The sequence below is a fragment of the Sebastes fasciatus genome, chromosome 2, assembly GCF_043250625.1.
Source record: "Sebastes fasciatus isolate fSebFas1 chromosome 2, fSebFas1.pri, whole genome shotgun sequence".
Classification (NCBI taxonomy): domain Eukaryota; kingdom Metazoa; phylum Chordata; class Actinopteri; order Perciformes; family Sebastidae; genus Sebastes; species Sebastes fasciatus.
In genome coordinates this window covers 30,137,686-30,163,560 of record NC_133796.1, presented here as the reverse complement: position 1 = coordinate 30,163,560, position 25,875 = coordinate 30,137,686, and the positions used below count along the sequence as shown (strand labels likewise).

The 25,875-nt window shown below is 41.1% G+C and overlaps 1 protein-coding gene across 2 annotated transcripts; it reads left to right on the top strand.

Moving 5' to 3' along the window:
* Positions 1–486: 486 nt before the first annotated feature.
* On the top strand, positions 487–25,875 carry mindy2 (MINDY lysine 48 deubiquitinase 2). 2 transcript variants are annotated; one of them, XM_074618128.1, is made up of 9 exons: positions 488–1,496; positions 3,984–4,041; positions 6,506–6,570; positions 15,799–15,957; positions 17,160–17,262; positions 18,400–18,542; positions 21,915–22,088; positions 23,778–23,987; positions 25,542–25,875. In XM_074618128.1, exons 1-9 carry the CDS (start codon positions 603–605, stop codon positions 25,728–25,730), a joined length of 1,995 nt encoding a protein of 664 aa, XP_074474229.1. In that variant the 5' UTR covers positions 488–602; the 3' UTR covers positions 25,731–25,875. The 2 variants fall into 2 exon arrangements, with proteins under 2 accessions (XP_074474238.1, XP_074474229.1); XM_074618137.1 differs by lacking the exon at positions 25,542–25,875 and having other exon boundaries at positions 487–1,496; positions 21,915–22,106; positions 23,778–23,915.

Genomic DNA, 25,875 nt, shown 5'->3' with positions numbered 1-25,875 from the left:
TACTACATTTTAGCTGGTATTCATTGAAGACGAGTCATTAAAACAGACAAATTTGTAATATTTCCACCTCAAAACAAGATATATGTCATCATGGGGTTGTTGTTTTTTTGTTATTTTTTACATTTATCCTCATATATTTTCAATATATTGTTATTAATTGTTTTTTATTGTTTGTTTTATTGACACAACAATCATTAATTACTTCTTTATTGTTTTCTTCCATGTACATGCATGTTCTTTTTAAATATCTATATATTGTAATTTGTATATATGTATATATATATGTTTTTGTTTTTATTTTGCTCTTTTTTTAAATTTTGATTTATCATTGAATTGACGCTTTGGCAAATATTGTTCACCTGACAGTCATGATCAATAAAGTAAATTGAATTGAAATTGATAAACTTTTAGAATCAGAAGAACACGAGCTCACTTGAATGCACCACCGCCTAACCGCCCCCCCCCTCTTTGCTTGGCCTGAAAGCAATTCACTCTGATGACGTCACTCTCGGAGTTGTCATGGCGTCTCTGGGACTGAAGCTGCTGCTGCTGCAACTGAGCTAAAAAAATATCTGTCGACAGTCTGTTACAAACATCTCGAAATGGAGAAAAATGAGAACCTGCATCGAGACACCGACGGCAGCTCTTTGTGTGCCACGATAGCGACAGAGATGTGCGACGGTACGGCTGTAGTCGGAGGAGGAGTAGTGAAAGGAGCAGCCGAGAAATGCCCGAGTAGTGAGCCGCCTCCTCTCGGCACTTTAACGGTGAACGCTAGTTGTAATAACAGCAGCACCGTGAACGTTACTGCTCCAAGCAGCGCCGGTAATGTCAGCTCTAGTGCCGGGAAGTGTGTGCCGGGAGAAGTGATGGGAGTCCTGGTGCAGCAGGAGGACAAGAAGAAGAAGAAGGACAGCACCAAGACGAGCAGCGGGATCAGTAACGGGATGGGTCATGATGACTCGGTGCTGGCTGCAGGAGATAGCGAGGGTGGCGCCTCAAAGTTAGTAAACAACACACCCGGTGGTGTGTCTTCACCTGCCGGTAAGGAGAGCATCGGTGAGGTGAGAGCTGGTGGAGAAAGTGAAGCGACAAAACTTGCCAAACCGACTCATCTGTGTCCGGACAATCACACCTCCTCGGAGGGATTGCCGAGTGGGAGTGACCCCGATGCCAGCCTCGGTGGAGAGTCCCGCAGCATGGATTCACTGGAGTCCTTCTCCAACCTCAACTCCTGTCCCAGCTCAGACCTGAACAGCGAGACAGGACCGGAGGACAGAGGACTGGCCCTGGCCCTGCTGCAGGGCGAGTACGGGGCTGATGGGACAAAGACTGGCTGCGCTAAGGACCGGGCCGCCGCACAGGGCCAGGGCCAGTCCATCTACCACATCAAGTGGATCAAGTGGAGGGAGGAGAACACGCCGATCATCACCCAGAACGAGAACGGACCATGTCCGTTACTGGCCATTATGAATGTCCTGCTGCTGGCATGGAAGGTAAATCAATAGATCAATAGAAACTTGATTCTATACCTACAAGTAGACACACATATTGTAAGCTCTGTTAGCAATATATGTATAGGCTACAATAGTATAAATATACAGTATATATTTAATCTATAAAATATATTGAAAGATTAAGCTGGTAGTGATTCTTTCATTGGGAACTCCAGCTTTTATATACAATTTTGTATGTTTACATAATATGTTACAATTAGAGTTTGATTACAAAACAGCTGACTGGTTATACTGTTTGTGGTTATGTTTACATATTAGGCCTATATACATTTAGGCAATTAAAGGCTACTTCTTTCCCCCCAATAAGGGCAATAAACTAGGGGGAAAATACAAACAATGAATACCCTTGCCAAATAGAAGTTTATTCAAGCGTGCTATTTCTTCTAAACTTAATATAGAGTGCATGCTTTCAGTTTACTTTTTAGTGTACTTGGCTTTTACTGACAAGTATACATAAAAGTCTAAGTATATTTCATCTATACTGTTGTGCTTACTTTTTGATAGAGTAGCCTATTTAAGTGTGTATTTAAGTGTAATATTGTAAGCTCTGTCAGCAGTTAGTATATAATTTCAATGGGAAATTTGTCGTTAACATTTAGATGTGCTAATGGTTAACATACCACATCTAACACTACATCCATCAGTCTAAGTCATCCTCTATCCCTCAGCACTTCCTGTCTGAAAACTCATTTCTGTCAAGATTAGTGATGGGAATTCTGTCTCTTTTTAGTGAGCCACATCATTTGGCTCAGCTCACCAAGAAGAGCCGGCTCTTTCGGCTCCCAAACGGCTCTTCGTTTTACCACTTCTGCCTTTTATAAGTCAGCCAAATTTAGCACTGTTTTGACCTATGATTAGTATGTGTACACATATATCACTTAAATTATTCAATATAATTATACTAAACCTTATAATTTCCAGAATACCATAATTTTACATGCTGCTTCGTTTCCGCACATCACACTCCTTTCTCTTTCTCTCCCCCTCCTGCTCTGTACCTGCGCGCTGCCCACCGCCGCCCCTCCCTGCTCGATGGTTTGATCCTTGTCTCTCATTACCTGATTGGTCGCACGGATGTCATTAACACAACCATCAGTCACAGTCAGTGCATGGAGTGCACGTGGCGCAGAGAAAATCATCCTATCATTCTGCCTTGAATCAATAGTAATAAAAAAAAAAAAACGTCTCTCGGACGGGAGCCGGCTACCATCGTTCACTTAAAAGAACCGGTTCTTTGAGCCGGCTCGTTCGCGACCGAAACATCACTAGTCAAGACATGTTAGCATTAGGTTTCAATTTATATCAACATGTCAGTGCATGTTGAATGTTGACATAATGTGGTGTTTTACAAACTGTAACACATGGGTCCCAACTGTAAATATTTTTGTCCTGTTTTTTTTTTTAGGGAAAGGTGCATTGATTTCATTCATCCACTAGATACTTGTCTACTGATACTAGATACTACACTAGTCACATTCTCCCTCCCCCGTTTCATTGCATTTACTTCACAACAAGTTGTTGCCAGGCACCTAGCGTCAATCTCAGCCATTTATCCATTTTTCCACACTAACTGACGACCCAGAGATACCACGTGATACCAACGTCAGTGTAGTGTAGAGTGCTGCAGGGATGACGTATTTTTGTAGGACAACCAAGGCCTATGGAAAGGAGGCTGGGTCACGGGCGGACATCGGTCTTGAGGTCTGGGGTATAACACACGTGCAGTGTATCTGAAGCTGCAGTCATGCGTTGCGATTGGCTCAATTTCGGCGAGTGCAGGTCAGATTTTACTGCGCATGCGTTATACCCCCAAAGATATGACGCATTGATGACCAGTGACCCTGCCTCCTTTCCATAGGCCTTGAGGACAACCAGGAAGTTAGCATCGCACTGGTTTTCTCAGCAAAAAGTCAATGGGATTTTTCCATTGGGTTTTGGATTATTGCATAAACACACGTTTATGATACATACACATTTGGTTCAGCAAGATAATCTCCAATTATTGATGTATTTTATGTCGTAGAACAAAACCTTTAAAATCTCTTAAGCTTGTGTTAACCACAGAGCTTATTTCAGTCATCTACCTAAAAACCCAAGTCAAGGGAACCAGAAGTACTAACTCATTTCCAGATTTGAGGATTCATTCCTGTAGCACTCTATTGGCTCACAAGCCTTGTAAGAAGTGGGAACTGAATGTCAGATATCTTCCACAGAGATAAACAAAAACATTTATTTTGGACCTGCCAACATTTTTAAAACAATTAATTCACAGTCATCATTTTTTTCAGAAAAGCCATACTTTTATTCAGCACCTTTCTAAAGGCTCTGTAGATGTATTATTTAAAAAAATATATATTTGTCTACATTAAAATGTTATCAATACGATCTTTAGTTTTTGTTGCAGTGCTTTGTTTGATAAATTTGTACTGAATGAATGAATGATGGGTGTCTATGTCTCTGTTGCAGGTTAAGATGCCACCTATGATGGAAATTATAACTGTTGAGCAACTGATGGAGTATCTTGGTGAGTGGTTGTAGCTATTAAACCTATTATACAAGAGCAAGTTGATGCCATGTCATTGATCAAAGGGGGAAAATGCAATAATGATATCAAGCCATGATATTTCATTGAATATGGCCCTCTTCTGCTTTTTTTCACCTGGCTTTACATTTACAATAATGTTATATCTTTGCAGAAGATAACAAATGTATAAAGTAGCTTACTTCAATACTAATATGTTGACCTGCTTTTACAGAGTCCGCACTTGTAAACAAACTAGCCCGTAAAGCCACTGGCTCTGAGTTTCAACACTCCTAGTAAACATTCTTGTGTTTCACGTCCTCTCAAATTTGAGAGGTCAGAGATATATATATTCCAGAGTCAACAGAGGAAGAGACCAGAACAGGGGAATCCCCCGTGATTAAATCTTCGGAAACCGGAGCTATCTCTTCCATCTGGCTGTGTCCTGCCCTTCATAACTAAAATTACTCTACAATATCAAAGTAGAGAGTCTGATTACAGCAGGGGTTCTTTAGAGGTAGAGTTAGTAGTGTCTCCTCTCAGCTCTGTCAGGGCCTTCAGTATCCACCTACCACGAGCAGACTGAAATAATCAACATCACAGCACTGTATGTGAACTCTTTTATGGTAGATGTTAACCCCCTTACTGTGATTGTTGAACTTGTTTGTGTTCATGGCTCAAACTGTGCTCTCATCTCCATAAATCACAGTGAAATAATGAAGGAATTTTCGCATCACTATGTACATTCTTTCTCTCCGAATGTGCCCACTTGTGTTGTATTTGGGAGGATGAGTTCACCTTGTGCTCGCATGTTATTACGCACACAAAGTTGTTCACATCTTGTATCATGTTCAGGTGCTGCTGGATGACTTCTAAATTCGGCAACACACAGACACAAACACCAAGGGTGATGATGGTTGATGAAGTTCAGATGTGGTGTTTAAAGTGGGTTGTCGCAGTGTAGCATAGCCAGTGATTCATAGAGGCAGATGGATACAGATATTAACAAGAGGACCAGAGTTGAATGAGTCCACAGTTCACTGGAGTACAGAGCGGTGGCGGCGGGTTTTCCCTGGCATGGACTTGCTGTAGTAAAACCACTCCGCTGGCTGGCCCCCTTGCTTGAAAAAATCTCGACTTGCACTAAAATCTTCATGTAGGGCGACTGCATGGAAATCAAGCCAGACATGTTTTTTAAACTGCAACCAGCAGTTAGTCTCTTGTTCAATCCGAACACCTTGTAAAACTTAAGTTCACATGTTGCAGAACGCAGCTGCAAATCGTCTATGAGCCTGACTATCACTTTGTGCACTAATTAATAGAGCTAAACAAGTCTTTACTTTGGTCACATTAACTGTATTTTGTGCATAGATAGGCTAGTTATGGATTGGACAGTTATTTCTCACAGCCTGCACATGGAGAAGTCATCGTGCCTTTTTAGGTCAGTCATTACAATTATAAAGCAGAAATGACAAAATAATAGCTCAAACGGCTATTTTCCCCCTGGATATACTCCATTCATTATATTCACTTGAGCAAAATACACATGACAGTGTTTTTTTTTCTCCATGTGTGGCTGTTTTTACTTAATGTAGCTGTTGACAAGAGGTCGATGGCATTCCTCTGAGCACTACTCAGGAAAAGTATGTGTTGAAAGTGCAGCATGATACTCTGGCCTGTTCCTAATAAATTAATGATTCTCTGTGAAGCGTTTTGAAAAACACTCACAAGAGTTTTAAAAGTAAGGACTGCAATACAAGAATATATTTGCACGACTTCCTTTGCTGTTGAATCAATGTGAAATGCTGAAAATTAGGGCTGACTCAAATGCTTCGAAGCTTCGACTGTTGCCATGGTATTCAACCTCCAAATCAATATTCGAATGCTTTGTTTTTTTAATATATGTATGTATGTATGTAATAGTAATGTATAAATCCCCAAATAGCCCATGAAATAAGGAATAATCCCACAACATTATTCATTATTATTAGTTATTCTCAGATGGATATCGCCGTTTATCGCTACTGCAAATGTTTCTAAAAAACAAATGGAACTAAACAATTGTATAAGCAATATTCTATTTAAGAGAAAGGCAAACTACAACCGAAACAAACATGTGGCTTGAGGTGTCGTGGTCAGAGAAATAACCACCTACGTCTGATATAGTGTAAAGTCTAGATTTGGTTTTCTGCAGCATGTTTGTAGCGCTGATCTCTGCTACAGAGCTCTCAGGTGACACCGCAGCGGACAGGGACTCAACCGATGCTTCATGTTTGGCACAGCCTTCTCTTTGCAAACAGCTGGCCGGTGCTAAACCATCCCAACGGCTCTTTAAAACATCTCAAAACATCTGTCACCTTCTATACAAACGCTTGAGTTATGAAGCCATTGTGATAATCAGTCAAGGTGGGGGATTGTTTTTGCTCTGCTGTCGAGTCAACATCTCTTTCCCTCTGTCACTCTGCAGGAGACTACATCCTGGAAACCAAGCCTAAAGAGATATCAGAGGCTCAGCGGCTAAACTATGAGCAGGTAAGGCCTGGCTAATCACCGCGGGATATCATTATTATTAAACAGGCATGTGTTTTTGCTTATGTGTGTGCATTAGTAAGCTGCTGACTGTTCATGGTACTTAAGGAGCGCGGGGCTTTTGGGATGAACTCCCTCTCTCTCTTCCTCTCTGCGTTGAAACCATAATTGTGCAAGTTGAGCTCTCACTCTGTCTCACCGACACACTCAAAATACCTCAGCTGTTCCTTGCCGTCGTCATTGATGTATTTTCACCACAGTATACAAAGTGAGGCGCTCTGATGTGCGTTCAAGTAGCTGCGTGCTTACACTAAAGCAGGTTTTGCACATTTGCATCGAGGTAGCGGGGAAGGTCAGCGGATGTTTCATAATATGGAAATAAGCATCGGGTTGATTACAAACCACATAAAACTGCAGCTTAGCTTCTTTTTTTTTCACTGCTCTATAGATTACATAAACTGTGTCTTGCAGGGGCCCAGGGAACAACATGGGTCAGGAGTGTCAGATTATGTTGTTTCACATGACTGTGAATGCTTAGAGACGCATGGCTGGGTTCAGCTCCGGGCTATTACTGAGGCTGTGTGTGCGTGTGCGCGTGCGTGTGTGTGCGTGTGAGAGAGTGGCACTTGGAGATGGAGCTCCAGCTCCCCTGCTTCCTCCCATCTCCACTGCCTGCCTACGGTGTGGGAGCGGCCCTGCCTCTGCCTCTCCTCCTCCTCCTCCTCCTCCTCCTCCTCCTCCTCCTCCTCCTCCTCCTCCTCCTCCTCCTCCTCTTGCGTGGCAGAGCACCAGCACATCTGTGAATGATTTGAAGCCACACTTGTCCCTCATTCAAAGAGGAGAAAAAAATAATGTGCAGTCTCCTCGTAAGAAGCTCGCTGCAACGGTCTTTCTAAATTTAAGTTGAGCTGAAATACAACCTCTTAAATAAATCAGTGGTGGCCCGAGCATGCACGGTTAAAGTAAGGGAGTGGTGAGAGTTTGTGTTGCATAGTTATTATGGCAGTCTAATCCTAGACACTGGCCTGAGAGCCCTTCTGCATGTGGGTGTCCTCATGTCTGAGACTACAGTGGGCTGGGATTTGGGATCTGAGACATGTGTTTATGTGCATGTCAAACAAAAGGTGTCCTCTTCTTTATATCTTAGAGAGATGTGCTTTCATTTGCTTATTGGATCGTTATAAAATACTCAAAACTGAAGCCACCTTGACTTTGAAAAGAGCTGTATGAGTTCATAACAGAGTTAGTTCTATTTATAAATTCAGCTTAAAAAACATCATCTGCCACGGGAGCGTATGAGGATTAAAATAGCACTTGCACGGCTGCTCTTCAGCTATTGTTAAATATTTACTCGGAGGAGCTGTGGAAGTGTAGTTTTGCTCCGCTTTTGGCTCAGTGGACCCGGCTATTTATCCATGATGACTGTTCAGCCACTGGAGGAAATGGGTTATCATGTTTAAGAAGCCTCTTTTGTTTTAATTTGGTGTCATTCACACTAGTGGGCCTTGAGTTCATAAATGTTTCTTAAACCTCTCTGTTGTTCTGAGTAAAGCAGATGAAATCCCAACGTGGCATTCAGAAAGCATGACTCTACTAACCCCAGCCTGTTTGATGATGAACGCAAATTTTTCATACATAATTGTTTGGTAGACGCCCTGGTAATCATATTAAAAGGCCTTCTGAGCAAGAATCTATCTCTAATTGCGTAATCAGAGACATTAAGTGAGACGAAAACATGATGAGAAATTGCTGATGGTGATGTTAAAGACAAAGAAATGGTTTGAAAGCTCATAAGAGGAGTAAAGGGAGAGGCTGTGCTAGCAGTACAGGTCGTGGTGTCGGACACTGATTTAATTCAAGCAGGATCCATCTAATTATAAGATCAGAGATTAAGTTATACGCAGGGTTATCAGTTTGTTAGGTACACATGTACAATTCGATGCAATCCATTACAATAGCTCCACTGCACGAGCAAGAAGGGCTGCAACTAACGGTTATTTTCATTGTCGATACGAGGAAAACATCCAAAATACACATTTGGGTGTTTATTTTACTACACTTTGTCTATTTGCGTCTGTAGATTTCTCCTAAATTCACCAAAGGTTAGCATTAGATAATGTCTCATTTGCATATTTAAAGGACCAATATGTAATATATTTACTGTAATAAATCATAAAATGACCATGACATGTCATCAGAGATTAAGGGAACATGATCAATTTAAATACTGGCTTTTCCAACAACAACGTTACAGCCAGCATGTTGCCATTTTTACCTTAGTCCCCTGTGGTGTCTCCCCTTAAGAATCTCTTTACTATACATTTTTCCAACAAATATGCATGCCTTTTTCCGTCACATATTTTTGAACAGCATATAAAAATCAGTATGTAAACAAAAAGTTAAAACCCATCCCTCACGTTCTTTCTACTTTCATCTTACCTCTTTTTACATACACCTAAATAATGTCAGTGACATATACAAAAAATAAAGAAATAAAAGAAAACGTGAAAACTACATAAATAACAGAGCCAGCATTTCACCCCTTATGAGGTATTATATTACATTTTAGGGCTGCAACTAACGATTATTTTCATTGACGATTTATCTGTCGATTATGTTCTCGATTAATCGATTAGTTGTTTGGTTTATAAAATGTCAGAAAATGGTGAAAGATGTCGATCAGTGTTTCCCAAAGCCCAAGATGACGTCCTCAAATGTCTTGTTTTGTCCATAACTCAGATATTCAGTTTACTGTCATAGAGGAGGAAAGAAACCAGAATATATTCACATTTAAGAAGCTGGAATCAGAGAATTTCACATCTTTAAAAAACAACTACTGAAACCGATAATAGATTAATCAATTAAACGTTGCAGCTCTATAAGTATGTATCTTTATGAAGCTCATATGTTGAGGTGTTCTGTCCTCCTTATGTGTGTAAACAGGCTGAAAATATAATCTCTAGCTCATCCAAGAGAAATGTAGAGCAGTGACAGCTGCTGATGTGTGCCAGGATTCATAAAAGTGTGACCCACATTGTTTGTGGGACATTACAGTCTTGTAAACTGTTCATTATTTACAGCTCCCACTGATGGGTCATGGCGTTATGTAATGATTTACTTTGTGCTCCAGTGATTGACATGTTTTTTTAGGTTCATGGATCTGATGTGTATATTTTTATAGATCTACATGAATGCAGACAGACTCATAAAGTTTGAATCAATATGCACGCACATGACAAAGATCTGACAGTTGCATTCCCTAACAAAATCATTTAGTTTATTCAGCAATAACAAAATTGAGCGCATTATATCAACCATACTATGTATTCTCAACCAAAAACACTCACAAGATAAGTTTTGGTTTTAACCTCCAAATGCAGCGCAAGGAAAATGACTCATTCTCCCAATAATCTTGTTTTTAATTATTTATTGGCTGCAGGTTTTAACTGCCACACATCCATTATCACCTGGGACTCTCGTGTTAAGAAATGAAAGCTTTGGAACCAAATCCCTCATCTTGGCACTTTAATGCCATAATCTGTCAACTACCAGTTAATTACTCAGGACTTTGTTTTTTAGATGAATTTTGGGTGAAAGTAAACACAGAATTGATCAGAGAGGCCTTTTCCTTAAACACCTGGGCTGAAGAAGAGTGAAAGTAAAAATAGAGAAAGGCCTCAGCAGATTACTGTGCCAAGGGTGGAAGTGCATCCGACACAAGCACAGATGAATGCAAGTGATGCTTTGCTAATCATCTGATCTCTAAGCAGCGCTCATCTGCTGTCGGAGCCCTCTGCCCTAAAGTGAAGAGATGTGGTCCATTACACAGCGCTGCTAATCCTGCCCTCACTGCTGCTCATAAGCGTCCTAATCCACACACACTCAGATGGGCCAGCTGAAGGCTTTTCACCTCAGCTCTCCGCATCAAAGCTGGAGGAGCTCACCGTTCATGAGATGTACAGTAGCTCTACTGTAACCTGAAAAACAGTCCGCACAGTGTTTGAAACAGTTCACTTGAACATTTTTGCATGTGACATTTCATTATGCGTACACACACACACACACACTCACACAAGAGGATTGCAATACATCATGGAAAATAAAGAGACGTTCAATATAGATTTTTTTTACTTCATCAAAAGTGTGTCAAAGCAAGCTGGTCGATATATGTAGTTGAAATATTAAGTTCTGCAACAATTAATTGATTAGTTGTCAACTAATCAATTAATCACCAACTATTTTGATAATTAATCGGTTTGAATAATTTTATAAGAAAAAGTCCAATTTCTTTGATTCCAGCTTCTTAAATGTGAATATTTTCTGGGCTCTTTACTCCTCTATGACAGTAAACTGAATATCTTTGACTTGTGGACGAAACATTTGAGGATGTCATCTTGGGCTTTGGAAAACACTGAATGATATTTTTCCAGCATTTTCTAAACCAAACACCTTATCGATTAATCGAGAAAATAAGACAGATTAATCGACAACGAAAATAATCGTTAGTTTGCAGCCCTAATGATATTAATCAGAATGTAAACATTGTTATGCATAAAATAATCTAATTGATGTGTAGTGCATTGAATTGTGTTCCAATGTTATAATTTACACCAGACCAAACTCTTCGCACTTATAAAATAAACACTTCTATAACTCATTTTGTAAGGTTTTATATATACACTTTGGTATTGGACGGTGGTATTAAATTGTCATTCAGCCATGTTTCAAAGCTGGTTAACGGCAAATAAATCTGCAGTTTGTAGACTCAGGTTTGTGCTGTTCTGGTATCTGTTGAGTAACTGGCTTTGCTTTCAGGTCATTTTTCTCATGTCTCTACCACCTCTAGTAGTTTATTGTGAAAGAGTTGAAATCAAATGGAAATCTCTCACAACTACACACCCGTAATAACAGAGCTGTAGGGCTCAGCTGCACGGCTTATCTTGATCCCAGACTTAAATGACAGCAGAGGTTTAGAGCCAGCTGGGAAACATCGCTCCGAGACTTCATGCAAGAATTAGTCCGTTTCGTTGGGTTCTCAGGTGTGTGGATGCATACATGCATCATATACGGCATATATGTGATGTGTATGTAAAGTCTCTAGTGTTCACACAGTGCAGTAAACGGTTGGTCTGCTGATCTTCACTCATAATTAACAGGATGAATGGAGTGGAAACAGATCAGTCACTGAAATAAAGGAATTTCTTTCTAAATTTGTATATTTTTGGCAGTTTTTAAAACCCTTTCCTAAATAACCAGAGAATAATTTCAAAGTCAAACCTCACAAAACAAAGTTCTGATGTTTTCTTATCAGTGTTAAAAGCAAAAAGCAGCACGGAGAGGTATTTTTCTCAGCTCCGTTAGGGCCACATGAATACCGGAGAAGACAAATCCAATTAAAACCCACAGGAACAGAGTGGTAGATTTATTTTTAATGAAACTCGTAAACACTCTGCAATTGTTGATGCCATTCTTCTTCTTGAGGGCTTAAAAGCTGCTTTAAAAAAAGAAAAACGTGAAGTAGGATATTTCTGTAAATTGGATAATGTTTTTGGGAAAATCACAATTGCAACAATCAGCATCTGCACAGTGTGCTTTCAGCTGGGTAACACGTACAGAAAACACTGGTAAGGCGATAAAAGGCTGTTAAGGAATCAGCGGCACAGATTTAGAGAGAATTGAGGCAGAAGTTCTTACAGACTGCTGAAGGCCAAGGAGACGTGAAGCAAGGTGAAGCAATACTTTCAGGGTCTGTGTAACATTAACAAAGCAAGCACTCAGTAGCATTTCAAGCTGCCAACCATTTTGACCAGAATGATTTTTCCAGGAAGGTTTTGCTGAATTAAACCCAGAACAGCTCTTTTTACACCACGTTGTGTTCTGGGTTTTAGATAAGACCGTAAACCTGCTCCCGGCGTCTTCATGCCTTCAGGCTTTGTTTTGTGTAACTCTACTTTATATACGTCAGCTTGATTTCTGTCTATATTTCTATGTCCACAGATCGACCGTCTCGCACATAGCATTGTAGACTACAGCGATTAATCAATTAGTTGTCAACTATTAAATTAATTGCCAACTATTTTTGATAATCGGTTTTAGGTTTTTTTGAAGAAAAAAGTAAAAATTCTGATTCCAGCTTCTTAAATGTGAAGATTGTCTGGTTTAATTTACTCCTCTATGACAGTTAACTGAATATCTTTTGAAACAAGACATTTGAGGACGTCATCTTTGCTTTGGGAAACACTGATTGTTAAGGTGACCAAAGTGGCGAGGGCTAGGGATGCATTGACACCGGATCTGATATCAGACGGATAACGACTCAAATGGCTGGATCGGATATCGGTGACAATGGGTCCGATCTATTCAATGTTTATATACATTATACACAGTTTTGACCAATTTGTTGCTGCATTAAAAAGGTTTATACTTGAATTGTAATTCCTGTTAATTTTGAAGAATTTTTGCCAGGTTGTTATTTTATTAATAAATAAGTTGAAGATTAATTATATGCACATCACAAGGCTATCAGAACAGCGTCAGTAAAGAAAAAGGAAACGCCTGCACACTACTCCATGTCACAATATTTGTATTGACTACATTTTGATCCTGCTTGGATCTTTGTCAGGTCAAAAGGTTTGAAAAAGTGTTTGATGGGTGTGGTTAACACTTTTTCAAACATTTTGACTTGAAGATCCAAGCCTGATCGAAACATGGTCAATAATATATAACAATTCACAATTTATATCTATGTACATTTGGTTTTACAAATTTAAGAAAGTAATGATTAAGTCCAGCCTGATGTTGCTTTACACATAAAAGAATGATCTCAGTCACTTCCACACAGTGAGGCATACAGCTTATTAATTAGACACTGGTATCGGATCGGTACTCAGTATCGGCTGATACCCAAAGCCCAAATATCGCTATCAGGACTGAAAAAGTCAGATCAGTGCATCTCTAGCGAGGACTGGAGACTCTAGACATTTAGACAACGGATGTGAGGCAGCCAGAATCAGGAAGAGAGAGCCAGGAAATTCCACCAAAAAGGGCTTTCTTTATTCACAGAGGAGTTTCCCCTTTAACTTCATCAAGTGGTGTCTGCATCAATACACAAACAAGGAAGATGCATGACATCAGCACAGCAGCATTGCACAAGCCTTTACTTTACAATGTAATCTTAATTATTAAAGCAAAGTCAGGTAATATTGAACAAACAAACAATAATTGGTTATAAAGTGAACAGAGACATGAAGAACTCACTTTAGATGACGCACTTGATGAAGGCAAGGGATCAGGTCTGGCTGGTAGCATTCAGGGCAAACAGAGAATATTCTTCTCCTCCCCTCCTACTTATAGGAGCACTGATTGTGTGCTGATTGGGCTCAACTGTGCCTTGTTCAGAGTTAACTAGGCACAGGTGAGCCTGTGGCTGCTCTCGGAGCTCATTAGGATGTAGGTAGACATGAGTTTTCAATGAAAATAATCATTAGTTGCTACCCTATTGTAGACTCTGATGGTCTTTACTTTGTTCATAATGAAGGGTGATGGTGGTATCATGTGAAAAAGTGATGTCAATACATACCTTCTGCCACAGTGAGTCATCTCCCATCATCTGGACAAGAAGACACGACAATGTCTCTAGTTAAAACCATTTAAAGTTCCCAAAAGAAGTGAATATCATGTGTGCTACCCATCCATTTTACCTAAATTTATAATTGTTTTGTTGAGATGGTTTACTGACCTTCTTAACTAATTATGGCCCACACTAGAGGTGCCGGTGAGATCGAAGCTGTAGGATGAACTCTGTAGTGGTTTGTTAACTGTAACATAATAATGTTGAGAAAGTATTAAAAATGGGCACTGATTTCTGTGGAACAACTTCCAGTGCAGTACAATCCAAGTTAACGGACTACATCCTTAACATGGCCGCAGAAGTGAACCATCTGTCTGAAAATGACTGTACAGAAAACTTAGCATTTTGGGGGCAACCTGGTGGGCTAGGCGTCTAGGTTGCTGACCATGTAGTCACAGCAGCTTTAGGCTTTTTCAGATATTAAAGCTTCAGTAGACAGAACGTTTTTGGCATCATTGAGCAAAATATCCATAATAACCTTTCAGCATATTGTAATTCAAGTGTTCTGAGAGAAAACCAGACTTCTGCACCTCCTCATGGCTCTGTTTTCAGGCTTTAAATAATCTAGCCCGGGACGGGAGACTTTGGCCAATCACAGGTCATTTCAGAGAGAGAGCGTTCTTATTGGCTGTGCTCCGGCTGGTGGGCGGTGCTTGGTATTTCAACAGATCTCAACATGGCTGCCGGGTCACAATCTTTCTCATTTTACAGCTAAACAGTACACTACAAGATGTTTCTGAAAACATTTGAGGAGAGAAATAGACATTACAGTTACAGAATATTGATTTATATTTGATCAGCGCTGCCTAGTTTGACCGTTTGGTTGGAGTTTGTGAGTGATTGACAGCTGCTCAGAGATGACAGGCTACAGCTCGGCTCTGATTGGTTGTTTTCCTTTTGCAGCTAAAACCTTAATTTATGACCATCTTGTTGCATGTCATCCCTCCTCATTTCCTTTCATGTCTCTACTGTCCGCTATCAGAAATAAAGTCAGAAATGCACCAAAAATAAAATGAAAAAAAGAGGTTGTGTTTATTGCAGGGCTAGTGGATTGCATGATATCGTCAAGTGATTGTGATATTTTGTCCACCCCGTGGTAATATTATCAAAGGAAAACATCATGTCTCATAATGATGAGCCTGATAGCTTACTCAGAAATGTAATATATCAAACGGTTTCCTGGCAGCGAGCTCCATTTCTTTCTGTGGTTGATTGACAGTAAGCAGAGCAAAACCTAGTAAGTGCAGTAAATATGAAAACACTCAATTAAGTCACAGTGAAGTAACTCTAAAGCAGGAATATTTGACAAAACACATGTGTGGAAGCTTTGTTTTTTTTGTATTGTACATGAATAAGTGGCAGCTAATGGCTTCTTGTAGAGGTAGAAAAATCAATCCCTGGTAGCTCGAGTTCTGCTGACTGTGTGCAGACAACCAGGAATAACGTAACAGACAAAGACAGCTCATGAAAACAGCTGGATTGGACACAGCTTTTGATTTTACATAATGTCTACACTACACAAGCAAATACTGTATGTCTTTTTCTAAGAGATTTGTTTGTTCAAACCTCAGAAATGACCCGTTGTTCTCTTTGTTTCCCAGAACATGAGCGATGCCATGGCAGTGTTACACAAGCTGCAGACAGGTCTGGATGTGAACGTGAAGTTCACAGGGGTGCGAGTCTTCGAGTACACCCCAGAATGCATTGTGTTTGATCTGCTTGACATCCCTCTCTACCACGGCTGGCTGGTGGACCCCCAGGTGAGATGGACCTTACTCATCATCACTGCTATTTCTCTCTACCTCCCAGAAACAAATGTGTTTTATTGCCCACCTCTCTATCCTCGACACGCCTCTTTCAAATTGTAATGAAATATTCTACCTGCCAATTCTTGCAGTTTGTCTGAGGTCGCTTTCACACTTATAGTATATCTATCCTTTATATAACCAGGGGAAAGTCACGTTGAGATTAAAATCTCTTTTTCAAGAGCGACCTGGCCAAGAGGGCAGCACAAACATTGTTATTACAATAAACACAATGAAAGCAGACAACTGTCACACACTACAAGTGAATGAGCACAATATCCAGTTAGTATGCAATACAAAAACAGTTATAATGCATAAAACTGGTCAATTTAAGAGCAATCACATTGACTAAGAGTGCTATTTTCTCGGTCATTTAAAATGGACTTCAATTCCCCCCCCCAGTAATCAGCTCTGACAATTTCAGGTCCTTCTGTACATTATTCCAGGAAGAAGGAGCCGTTCGGTTCATAATTGCCTTCTTGCTTTTGTCTGTTTTGTATCGTACTACAAACAAACCAAGAGGTGTAATGATGAAGTCATACACACTGAAACCCTTCATCATCCTGCATCATCAGTGCTACATGAACCCACAGGACTGAGCTATACTCGGCTTTAATGTGCCTCATAAAGCTAGAAACAGGACGAAACCCTGACGTCTTGCACCATACGGGGTGGATACAGCAGTTGTTATAAAAGTGTGATCTCTACATTTTGCTCACTTAACCGCCAATCGTACATGTTATCATGGTTACCAAATTATTTTGGATAATTATACAGGAGACCACTTCCTTGACAGTTCCCACAATCAGCAGATGGGTTGCATACATTTAATTTAGCTCTTAAATTCATGTCATATCTATTACTACACAGTACTGGTTCATCTGGTTTGCGTTGCCGCACAAACCAACAGCTCAAGAGCTCTCTTGGAAGCAGAAATTCAAATGACAGCGTTCACACCACCCTAAATTATGATAGTTAACTGTACCAAAAAAGGGATCAAGTTTACACAGTGGTAGTAGTTTAAGTATTAAGCCCTCGTCTGCAGAATGTTTGTCTCGGTTATAAACTTTGTATAAATTTACCGTGGCTTTTAGTAAAACAGCATCAAAGCTTGGTGAATGTTCTCTCCCACAGTTTTTGTTGTTTTTTGATTGCAGATGCATGACATTGTCAAGGCAGTGGGCAACTGCAGCTACAACCAGCTGGTAGAGAAGATAATATCCTGCAAACAGTCCGACAACAGCGAGCTGGCAGGGGAAGGTGAGCGCTTTCTGACCTGTCTGACCTCATCTCTTCTCCACCCCCCCTGTGTACCTGGAAGTGGACAAAAAGAAACACAGTCATGCATTTTGGGGAATAAATTAAAGTAAAATAATCCTGAGCAAAAAGAGATTAACATTTTGATCTAAATAAAATCCTCTTTCTCTCAATATTGACTCTTTAGTTTCATATCTAGCAAGTACAACAACAACTGTGCATCGTGACAGTAGTTCAGTGGCCCATTCATTACATGAGATATGTTCACTGGGCTGTCCAGTGCAAACACATTCTGCACAAAACCACAGACCAAGTTCAAATGAAACCAGGACATACATGACATCAAATGACCTACTTCACACAGCTCACACTTTTCCCACCAGCTGCCAGTAACATCTCCACTAAAAATATATTTGCTCATTCAACACTGAGCTTCCTGAGTAGTTGTCAGCTGGTCTGCTGCCAAGTCGACACATCAAAACCTTTAGTCGATGATGATATTGATATGTGGGATTCACTCCTTTCTGTTGTATTTCTGCATTTGTAGCAGAAATATTTCCTAGGAAGTATTCAATAGTTCTTTTCCGCCAGTCTCTAAAAGTTGTGGCTCGGTCTGGGGTATAGACCGTTTTCTGTCTGTTTTATTATCACACTGTGTTTGCTCCCCATTGAATGCCGCTCAGTCTTACAGATGTCACTCACCATCTGCCTTCTCAGCGTATATTGAGTTCACTATAGTTACAGAATGAGTCACAATGTTCAAATAGCTACTACAGACATTACAGCAGCGTTTCCAGCATGCTTTCCAAATAGTGACCGATGAATGAGTAAGGACTGCTTGATTGTAGTGCGGATGACTCATCCAGTGGTCTGTGGAATTCATTTACAAGTGTACATATGAAAGTTATGCTCCTTCCTAAATAACCAATTATCTTCATCACTACTTAAGTTACTCATAGTTACACTCAATTTCAAGTTGATTTTTAATGTCTGTATATTCTGCAAAATACACCGACTAAAAGCATAAACAAAGATACGATAAAGTATCAAGCAAGGGTCCATGTTTCTGCATTTGCTCAAATTCAATCTCTCCTTCTTTGTTTTCCTGTATGTTTCTTCCTCCCCTTCTCTCGCCCCCAGGCATCGTGGCAGAGCAGTTTCTGAGCAGCACAGCCACTCAGCTTACGTACCACGGCTTATGTGAGCTCACATCCACCGTACAGGAGGGAGAGCTCTGTGTCTTCTTCAGGAATAACCACTTCAGCACGATGATCAAATACAAGGTAAACACCGCAAAAGTACTGAAAGCACCTTCCCCCGAAAGTGTTGTTATAACCCAGCTCAAAGGTTGCAACAAAAAATGGGAGACCAGACGAGTTTTAAAATAGTAAAAGGCATTTATCTGACAAACTAACAATAAATAACTAAATAAATGTGGAAAGTCAGTAATCGGTAATGTAGGCATGTGTGGGTGTGTGAAATTGTCTGTCGCAAACAAAACTAAAATAGGTGTGCCAGCCAAGGTAGAGAGAGACATCTGTTGAAAGGTAGAGAGCTTTTATCTTCACCACACCAAGTCCAGGTGTGGCTCATCAGCCTGACAACCGTCTCTCCTGCAAAACAAAGGAGAACCAGCAAAAACACACGGGACACCTAGTGGAGTGGAGGGGTCGTCACACCCCCCTCCATAAAAATGTTGTTCCCACCGGTAATGCCGACAGACAACAGTTCTAATAAAATGCAATAAACTACATAGCTTGATAATTTAAAAAAAATAAACCTTTCATACTGACCAGTTCTGAAGTGTGTCACTCAGGCAGCCAACCAATCACCACACTGCAACCCAGCAACTCCAACACCTGGAGAAGCATTTAAGAATTTACAGCATAGAGATAGAGGACCAGAGAGATTAGACAGTAATCAGAAGATTGAAAAGCAAGATGTTCTTTAGAGGGTTGGCGCATACATGGAGATGCAAGACCAGGTGGTGAACATACAGATTGCAAGTGTCAGACAATGTGACGTGCAAAATCCCAGCTTCCAAAACATACAGAACTGGACTTGCCATAAGCTCCAGCTACCAAAACACACAGAGCGTATATAAGCGCTACCCAAAAGTAGCATCCAAAGGTTCCTCTACAACAAGGGCTCATAGCCAACCAGGTCGTCCCAAGATGCACAGCACAAAGAGGCAACCACACTACAACAAAGCTCACACCAACTCATGGCATGAACTGTAGCGCTTATGTTCCCAAAACTAACAGGCCAAGCTTACTTGCCTACCATATGAACCACTAACCTCCTGCAACAGCTATCTTCAGGTTCTCACAAATGAAGCACCTTCAGTGTAACTGGGTCCAACTACCCAGAAACCCTCCAGGCTGTGCAGGACTCTCATAACTGGGTCCAACTACCCAGCCATCACACACTATTGTTCTAAAGGCACCAACAGAACCAACAGACCGTGTTGACCAGGTCAAATAGTGCACAAAAGAGAACATGTCTCTCCAAACTAATGTGGAAGTCTCCCCCTACCTAAACTACCTATCTCAAACTAATCTACCTCACTGAATCCTAATCTTCATGCAGATTAGCGGGAGGCTCTTTAAACACTTAAACCCGTAGCCTCGGTTAGGCCCCCAGCAAGCTGGTTACCCACCTGACAGCTCTGGATGTGTCCCCGAGACAACTGCTCTGACCGCACACCTCACTAAAATAACACCAAAAAAAAAACAACGAGCCCAAATGGACCACGTTGCTATGCCTACCCAGGGAAACTCCATAAAAGCTAAAAGTTACTCACTGGAGGACCCTTCAATAACTGTCAACACTGGCTGCAGGACCAACAGAACTCCGTGCCACAAAACCACCAGCATGCACAACTCAACAACACAAACACACCAGAACAAATCAGCAACTTGTTATCTAATACAGCTGCTTACACCTGAAAATACGAATCGTTGTGTTTTCGTTACCTTAGAAAGAATGTTTCCCCCTCGAATAGTGTTTCCCTTTCCTGTTAAAATGATAGCTCCCCCCTCATTAGTCAGGATTACACTATGGACAGACTGGGCACATCAGCAGCGCGTTGCGGCTGCCTCGCTGAACTGCTGCGTCTCACGCGTGTGGTGTCCACACTGGCAGCTTTTCTGCTGCTGCCAGCCGTTTTTTTTTTTACATTGAGTTTGCCTTTCTTAATAGCAATTTCATTTCATTATAAACGTCAATTATTTTTGACTTTATTCATTCATGGAGCCCTGCAAGTCACGCCATGTTCTACAACACTGTCCTGCAAATATTTCAGAATAAAAGCCTTGTGTTAACAAATTAAGGAATTCTGTCTTCAGAAAAAACGCTTGAGGGTGTTGATTTAAAAATAAATCTTTACTTTTTTTTATGTCTGTGACAAATTCTACAGACACAGACATTAAAACCTCGCACGGCACATGGTAAAAATAGGTGTGACCTCGAATCTCTAGAATAGACGCAGCCGAACCACGCTGCTCATGCGGGCAGTGTGGCTGCTCTAACCTGTTAACATGGACGCCGAAATTAAAAACAACTGGTTCCACCGCCGCCACGCTCTGCTGATGTTTCCTGTGTGGGGAAACACACATAACGATGGGAAACAGTACTCAAACACACAGCCACCATGTTTCTACAGTAGCCCAGAAAGGACAAACCAAACACTGGCTCTAGATTCACATCGGCCACCGTAGTTCTTCTCTACGCTTCGCACACGTGAGAAATTTCAGTTGGTTGCAATCTGTAACCTCACTGCTAGATGCCACCAGATCCTACACACGTACTGCACCTTTAACCCTCAACCTGTGAAGGTAGATTTCTTTCTGTTTCATTGCTAATGTTCATATAATTTAGATATCAGCAAAACTACCTTTGCAATCTTAAACAGACTGCCCTGTATCCTGTCTGTGAGCTAAACATAATTAACTTTAATTAAATGCCTCTCTGCAGGCTGTTCAATGAGAAATAGTTCAGCTGCTTGCTTACTCTTTGATGAATAGTTGACTTTTGCGGAAAAGCCTTTGAGTAATATTTAATTGAGTTTTTACATTTATAATTATTTGCAGTAGATTAAGAAAAATAGCTTCCTATCAAGTGTTGCCATCAACCTCTCCTCTGTTTCTCTTCCCGTTCTGCTAAAGCACCTCAGTATTTTCCCGTAGTGTTAGCCGCACAGACTTGCCTTAACATATCCTTCAAACTGATGAAAGCTCCGTATTTATGTGTAATAGATTAGACCAATCAGGATGACCCTTTAAGAGGTCTGCGTCCCATCTCTAACAGCCCCTATAAACAGCTGGCATGCCATATCACTGCAGCTTGGACAGACCTTTCCTGTTATCTGCAGGAGGGGAAATAGAGCCTGCTTACCTTCTTTTTGAAAAGTACTCTATCGTCGCCAATGTAAGCAAAGCTGTGTGTGTCACCTATAACCCTCAGATGGCAGCCTAAGTTCTCTTACAGTCACTCGGCTGCACTTGTACATGTACACATACATCCACATACATGTACACATACATCCAATCACACATGATAAACAGCCATACAGATTGTGAGGGTGTGTAGAAACCACGCAGTCCTGTATGTCTGATGAGATGTGTGTATGTAACGTGTGTGTGGTTGTTTCCTAGGGCCAGCTGTACCACCTGGTCACAGACCAAGGTTTCCTGACAGAGGAGAAGGTCGTCTGGGAGAGTCTGCACAACGTCGACGGAGACGGCAACTTCTGTGACTCCGAGTTCCGGTTGCGGCCTCCTTCCGATCCAGAGACAGTGTACCGCGGCCAGCAGGATCAGATAGACCAGGTCTGAGCACTGATGCAGGCAAGACAAGCAGAACCAGCAATTATCCACTCCAAAACCATGATTGTGCTTAATCATGATGTGCTTTTCACACCATCAGTGTACCACAAAAGGCCATGACAGAATCTAAGACCAGTAATGCCTAGTTCACACTGCAGGACTTTAGCCCTGATTTTCCGCTCCCCGACAGTTTTTGGAGCTTCCAGACAAAAGCTCGAGATCAGAGGCTAAATCGGCGTTGGCTTGCCGCTCGCACATCTGCGCTCAAGCGTCATGTGTGAGCTCCTCAAAGACGCGAGCAGAGAGGCCCGCCGACGCGAGCCGATACCTCGCAGACACATTCCAGATATCTAGACTAGAATATCTGGACCTGTCAGGGACTCCGGCCACGAACTGCAGCCAATGAGAGCGCAATAACTTATTGTAGGTGTTGCATTTGCAACACAGAGCAAAGTTGTTGTTGCACCTTGAGGAATAAATAGTAAATAGGAATGTGGAAACAGACTATTTTGTGAACACATGCCAACAACAACATCAGCAATGTGTCTCGCGTATGGTATCATGTCATTTACCGTGTATTTTTTGCGTGTGTTTTTGTGACAAAATGTAGTTTGGAGACCTCATCGGGGATTACTCCCGGTGAAAGATCTAGTAGTGTGTGACCTCCTGTCTCCAGTCAGTCATGCAGAGTGAAAACCACAATGACTTAAAGACTCCTGATTACATGAGAGCAAGTTGTGTAGTGTGAACAGTACAGCGATCTGACGACTTTGAAAGTCGTGTAGTGTGAACTTGGCTTAAGGTCATACTGGTCTTCAATGTATTACTATACCGAAATTGGAGAAACACTGGTGGAAAGGAGAGACTAAAAGAAACAAAACACATGACATCAAATCTCAGGAAACACCAGTTACAAAAAAAAAATCAGCTGTGCACCATCCCAGGCTAAAAAAAGGAGAAAATAAGGGAAGTTTCTCAATAATAGATGTGTTATAGTGTATCCATACCAGCTTTTTAAACACACATACACATGACAGCCTGAAAAGCGCATGTCAGGGTTGCATGGCGCCCCCCTCCGTTCTCATCCATGCTTTGCTGTACCAGACCGTCTCCACACCGGCTCCCAATGCGTTGGGTTTATGTCTCCCGGCTGGTTTCACAGCTGTCTGCTCATTGGTCGGCCAGAGCGGTCCAAACGCAGAGCTCGCTGACAAATTGTCTGCCTTTGCTCCCACACACACAGACGAGACAAGAGCATGGGGGCTATTACTTTTTATTCTCCTTGCTTATCTCCAAGATGGGGTTGGTGAGGAAAAAATCCATTCAGGCAATGTTCTGCACTCATAATCAATTCTGCTTTAGATTGGAGAAAACTTGTAATGATCGCAGTGCGGAAATTGTATCTTTGTCAGTGACAAGTGATAGCGCCAGCATAAAAGACGTTTTTTAAAACTGCACCGCAGCTAATTACTACAAAAAGTAGAATGAAGATAGTACAGCAAATGAAAAATGATTGAAGACCGTCAAAAATGGCTCAGTTAACAAGTTAGGAATTGTGGTGGTGGATTGCGGCCGTGCTTGCGTGTGGATTGGTCTGTTTGCAGTATAGGCTGAGGAAGTTGCATAATCAGAGAGACCGCTTTGCTCATAAATCATCAAGTCTTTCTCTTTGTGCATGTTCATGTGTGTCAGGACTATCTGATGGCGCTGTCGCTGCAGCAGGAGCAGCAAAGCCAGGACTTACAGTGGGAGCAGCTCCCCGAGGGCATCAGTGACCTAGAGCTGGCGAAAAAGCTTCAGGAGGAGGAGGACCGACGAGCCTCCCAGTACTACCAGGAGCAAGAGCAGGAGCAGGCGGCAGCGGCGGTGGCGGCGGCGGCAGCAGCAGCAGCACAGGCACAGGTGGGGAGGGAGGAGAAGTAGGACTTTGAACAAATGTGGGGCATTTAATGTAACACAGAGGGAAGATGAGACAGATGGATGTCTGCATCAGAGAGTTTGAGCTATAAAGGAGGAATTGAAGATGAAAAGGGATTCTTGTAATGCTGCCTCCTTTCACTGTGAGGTCAACACACAGGCATTGAGCCTGGAGCTGCTTAGACACTTAAAACAGTTATTATACCTCCTTGTTGTAGATATGTGAGGTATACAGTATTCTGATATGACATGATTTCTATAAATGACATAATTAGAATCAATGTAGCATTGCACTTTTTTAAGAAGCTCCTGGTTTTGTTAGCTTTTCTGAAAGATATATCTCTCCCTCTCTTCAGCCCTGTTTTTTTAAGGCCACACATCCCAATTTTGAGATTTGGGGCTATTTTGCTTCCATATTATGTCTTATTTCAGACTAGTGGAAAGAAAACATCCAAAATACACATTTAGGTGTTTATCTTACTACACTTTGTCTATTTGCGTCTGTAGATTTCTCCTAAATTCACCAAAGGTTAGCATCAGATAATGTATCATTTGCATATTTAAAGGACCAATATGTAATATATTTACTGTAATAAATCATAAAATGACCATGATATGTCATCAGAGATTAAGGGAACATGCTAAATTTAAATACTGGCTTTTCCGACAACAACGTTACAGCCAGTATGTTGATATTTTTACCTTATTCTCCCCTTATGATTAATTTTACTATAAATGTTTCCAACAAATATGCATGCCTTTTTCCATCACATATTTTTGAACAGCATATTAAAATCAGAATGTGGAAACAAAAAATTAAATCCTTCTTACCTCTTTTTACATACACCTGAATAATGTCATTGACATATACAACAACAAAAAATAAAATAAATAAAAACAAATGTGAAATTTACATAAATAACAGAGCTGGCATTCAACCCTTTATGAGGTATGATATTACACTTTAGGGCTGCAACTAACGATTATTTTTTTAATCTGTTGATTATTTTCTTGATTAATCGATTAGTTTGGTCTATAAAATGGGGAAAAATGTCGATCAGTGTTTCCCAAAGCCCAAGATGACGTCCTCAAATGTCTTGTTTTGTCCACAACTCAAAGATATTCAGTTTACTGTCATAGAGGAGTAAAGAAACCAGAAAATATTCACATTTAAGAAACTGGAATCAGAGAATTTATAAATTTTTTATCTTAAAAAATGACTCAAACTGATTAATCAAATATGAAAATAGTTGGCAATTAATTTAATAGTTGACAACTAACTAACAATTAATCTTTGCAGCGCTATTAAATTTGTATTCAAACATGACCCAATACCTAATTTATGAGGAGATTCCCAACATCGCAGTGTCTTAAATAAAAATTGAATGGTTTCCAGATTTCTTCATAAACACTTCTCAAAGTGTTTTAACATTAATATTTGGCTCATAACTTTATTCCACTTCAGAGCAATAAGTAGCTTTTTGCTTGTAATATACACTTGTAATATGTATTTATATTCTTCTGGTCCTGTTTGTGCAGCAAGGCCAGCAGGAGCCCGCCGAGGGAGACGAGGCGGACCGGGGAGGTGCAGGAGCAAGCGGAGCAGCAGCCGGCGCCGGGACGGCAGCAGCAGCCGGAGCCACGCCCAGCCCGGGAAAACAGTCCTCTAGCGGGGAGCGCAAAGCCAAGAAAGAATCGAAGGATAAAGACAAATGTGTTGTTTTGTAACATACAGCGTGTCTGTGTGAGTGTTTTGTGCATTTGCTTATCTGTGAGGAAAAAGGGGACAGCGTTGGTTTCTCTATGGACTGGACACGCAACGCGCAGCCCCCCCCCCGCTGGACGACAAACAAGGGAAGGAGACACTTTGAGG

Coding starts and splice junctions, on each gene's coding strand:
- mindy2 (XM_074618128.1), top strand. CDS start 603: ATGGAGAAAAATGAGAACCTGCATCGAGACACCGACGGCAGCTCTTTG. Junction 4,042..6,505: donor GCAACTGATGGAGTATCTTG/GTGAGTGGTTGT, acceptor GTCACTCTGCAG/GAGACTACATCCTGGAAACC. Junction 22,089..23,777: donor AGCAGGATCAGATAGACCAG/GTCTGAGCACTG, acceptor CATGTGTGTCAG/GACTATCTGATGGCGCTGTC.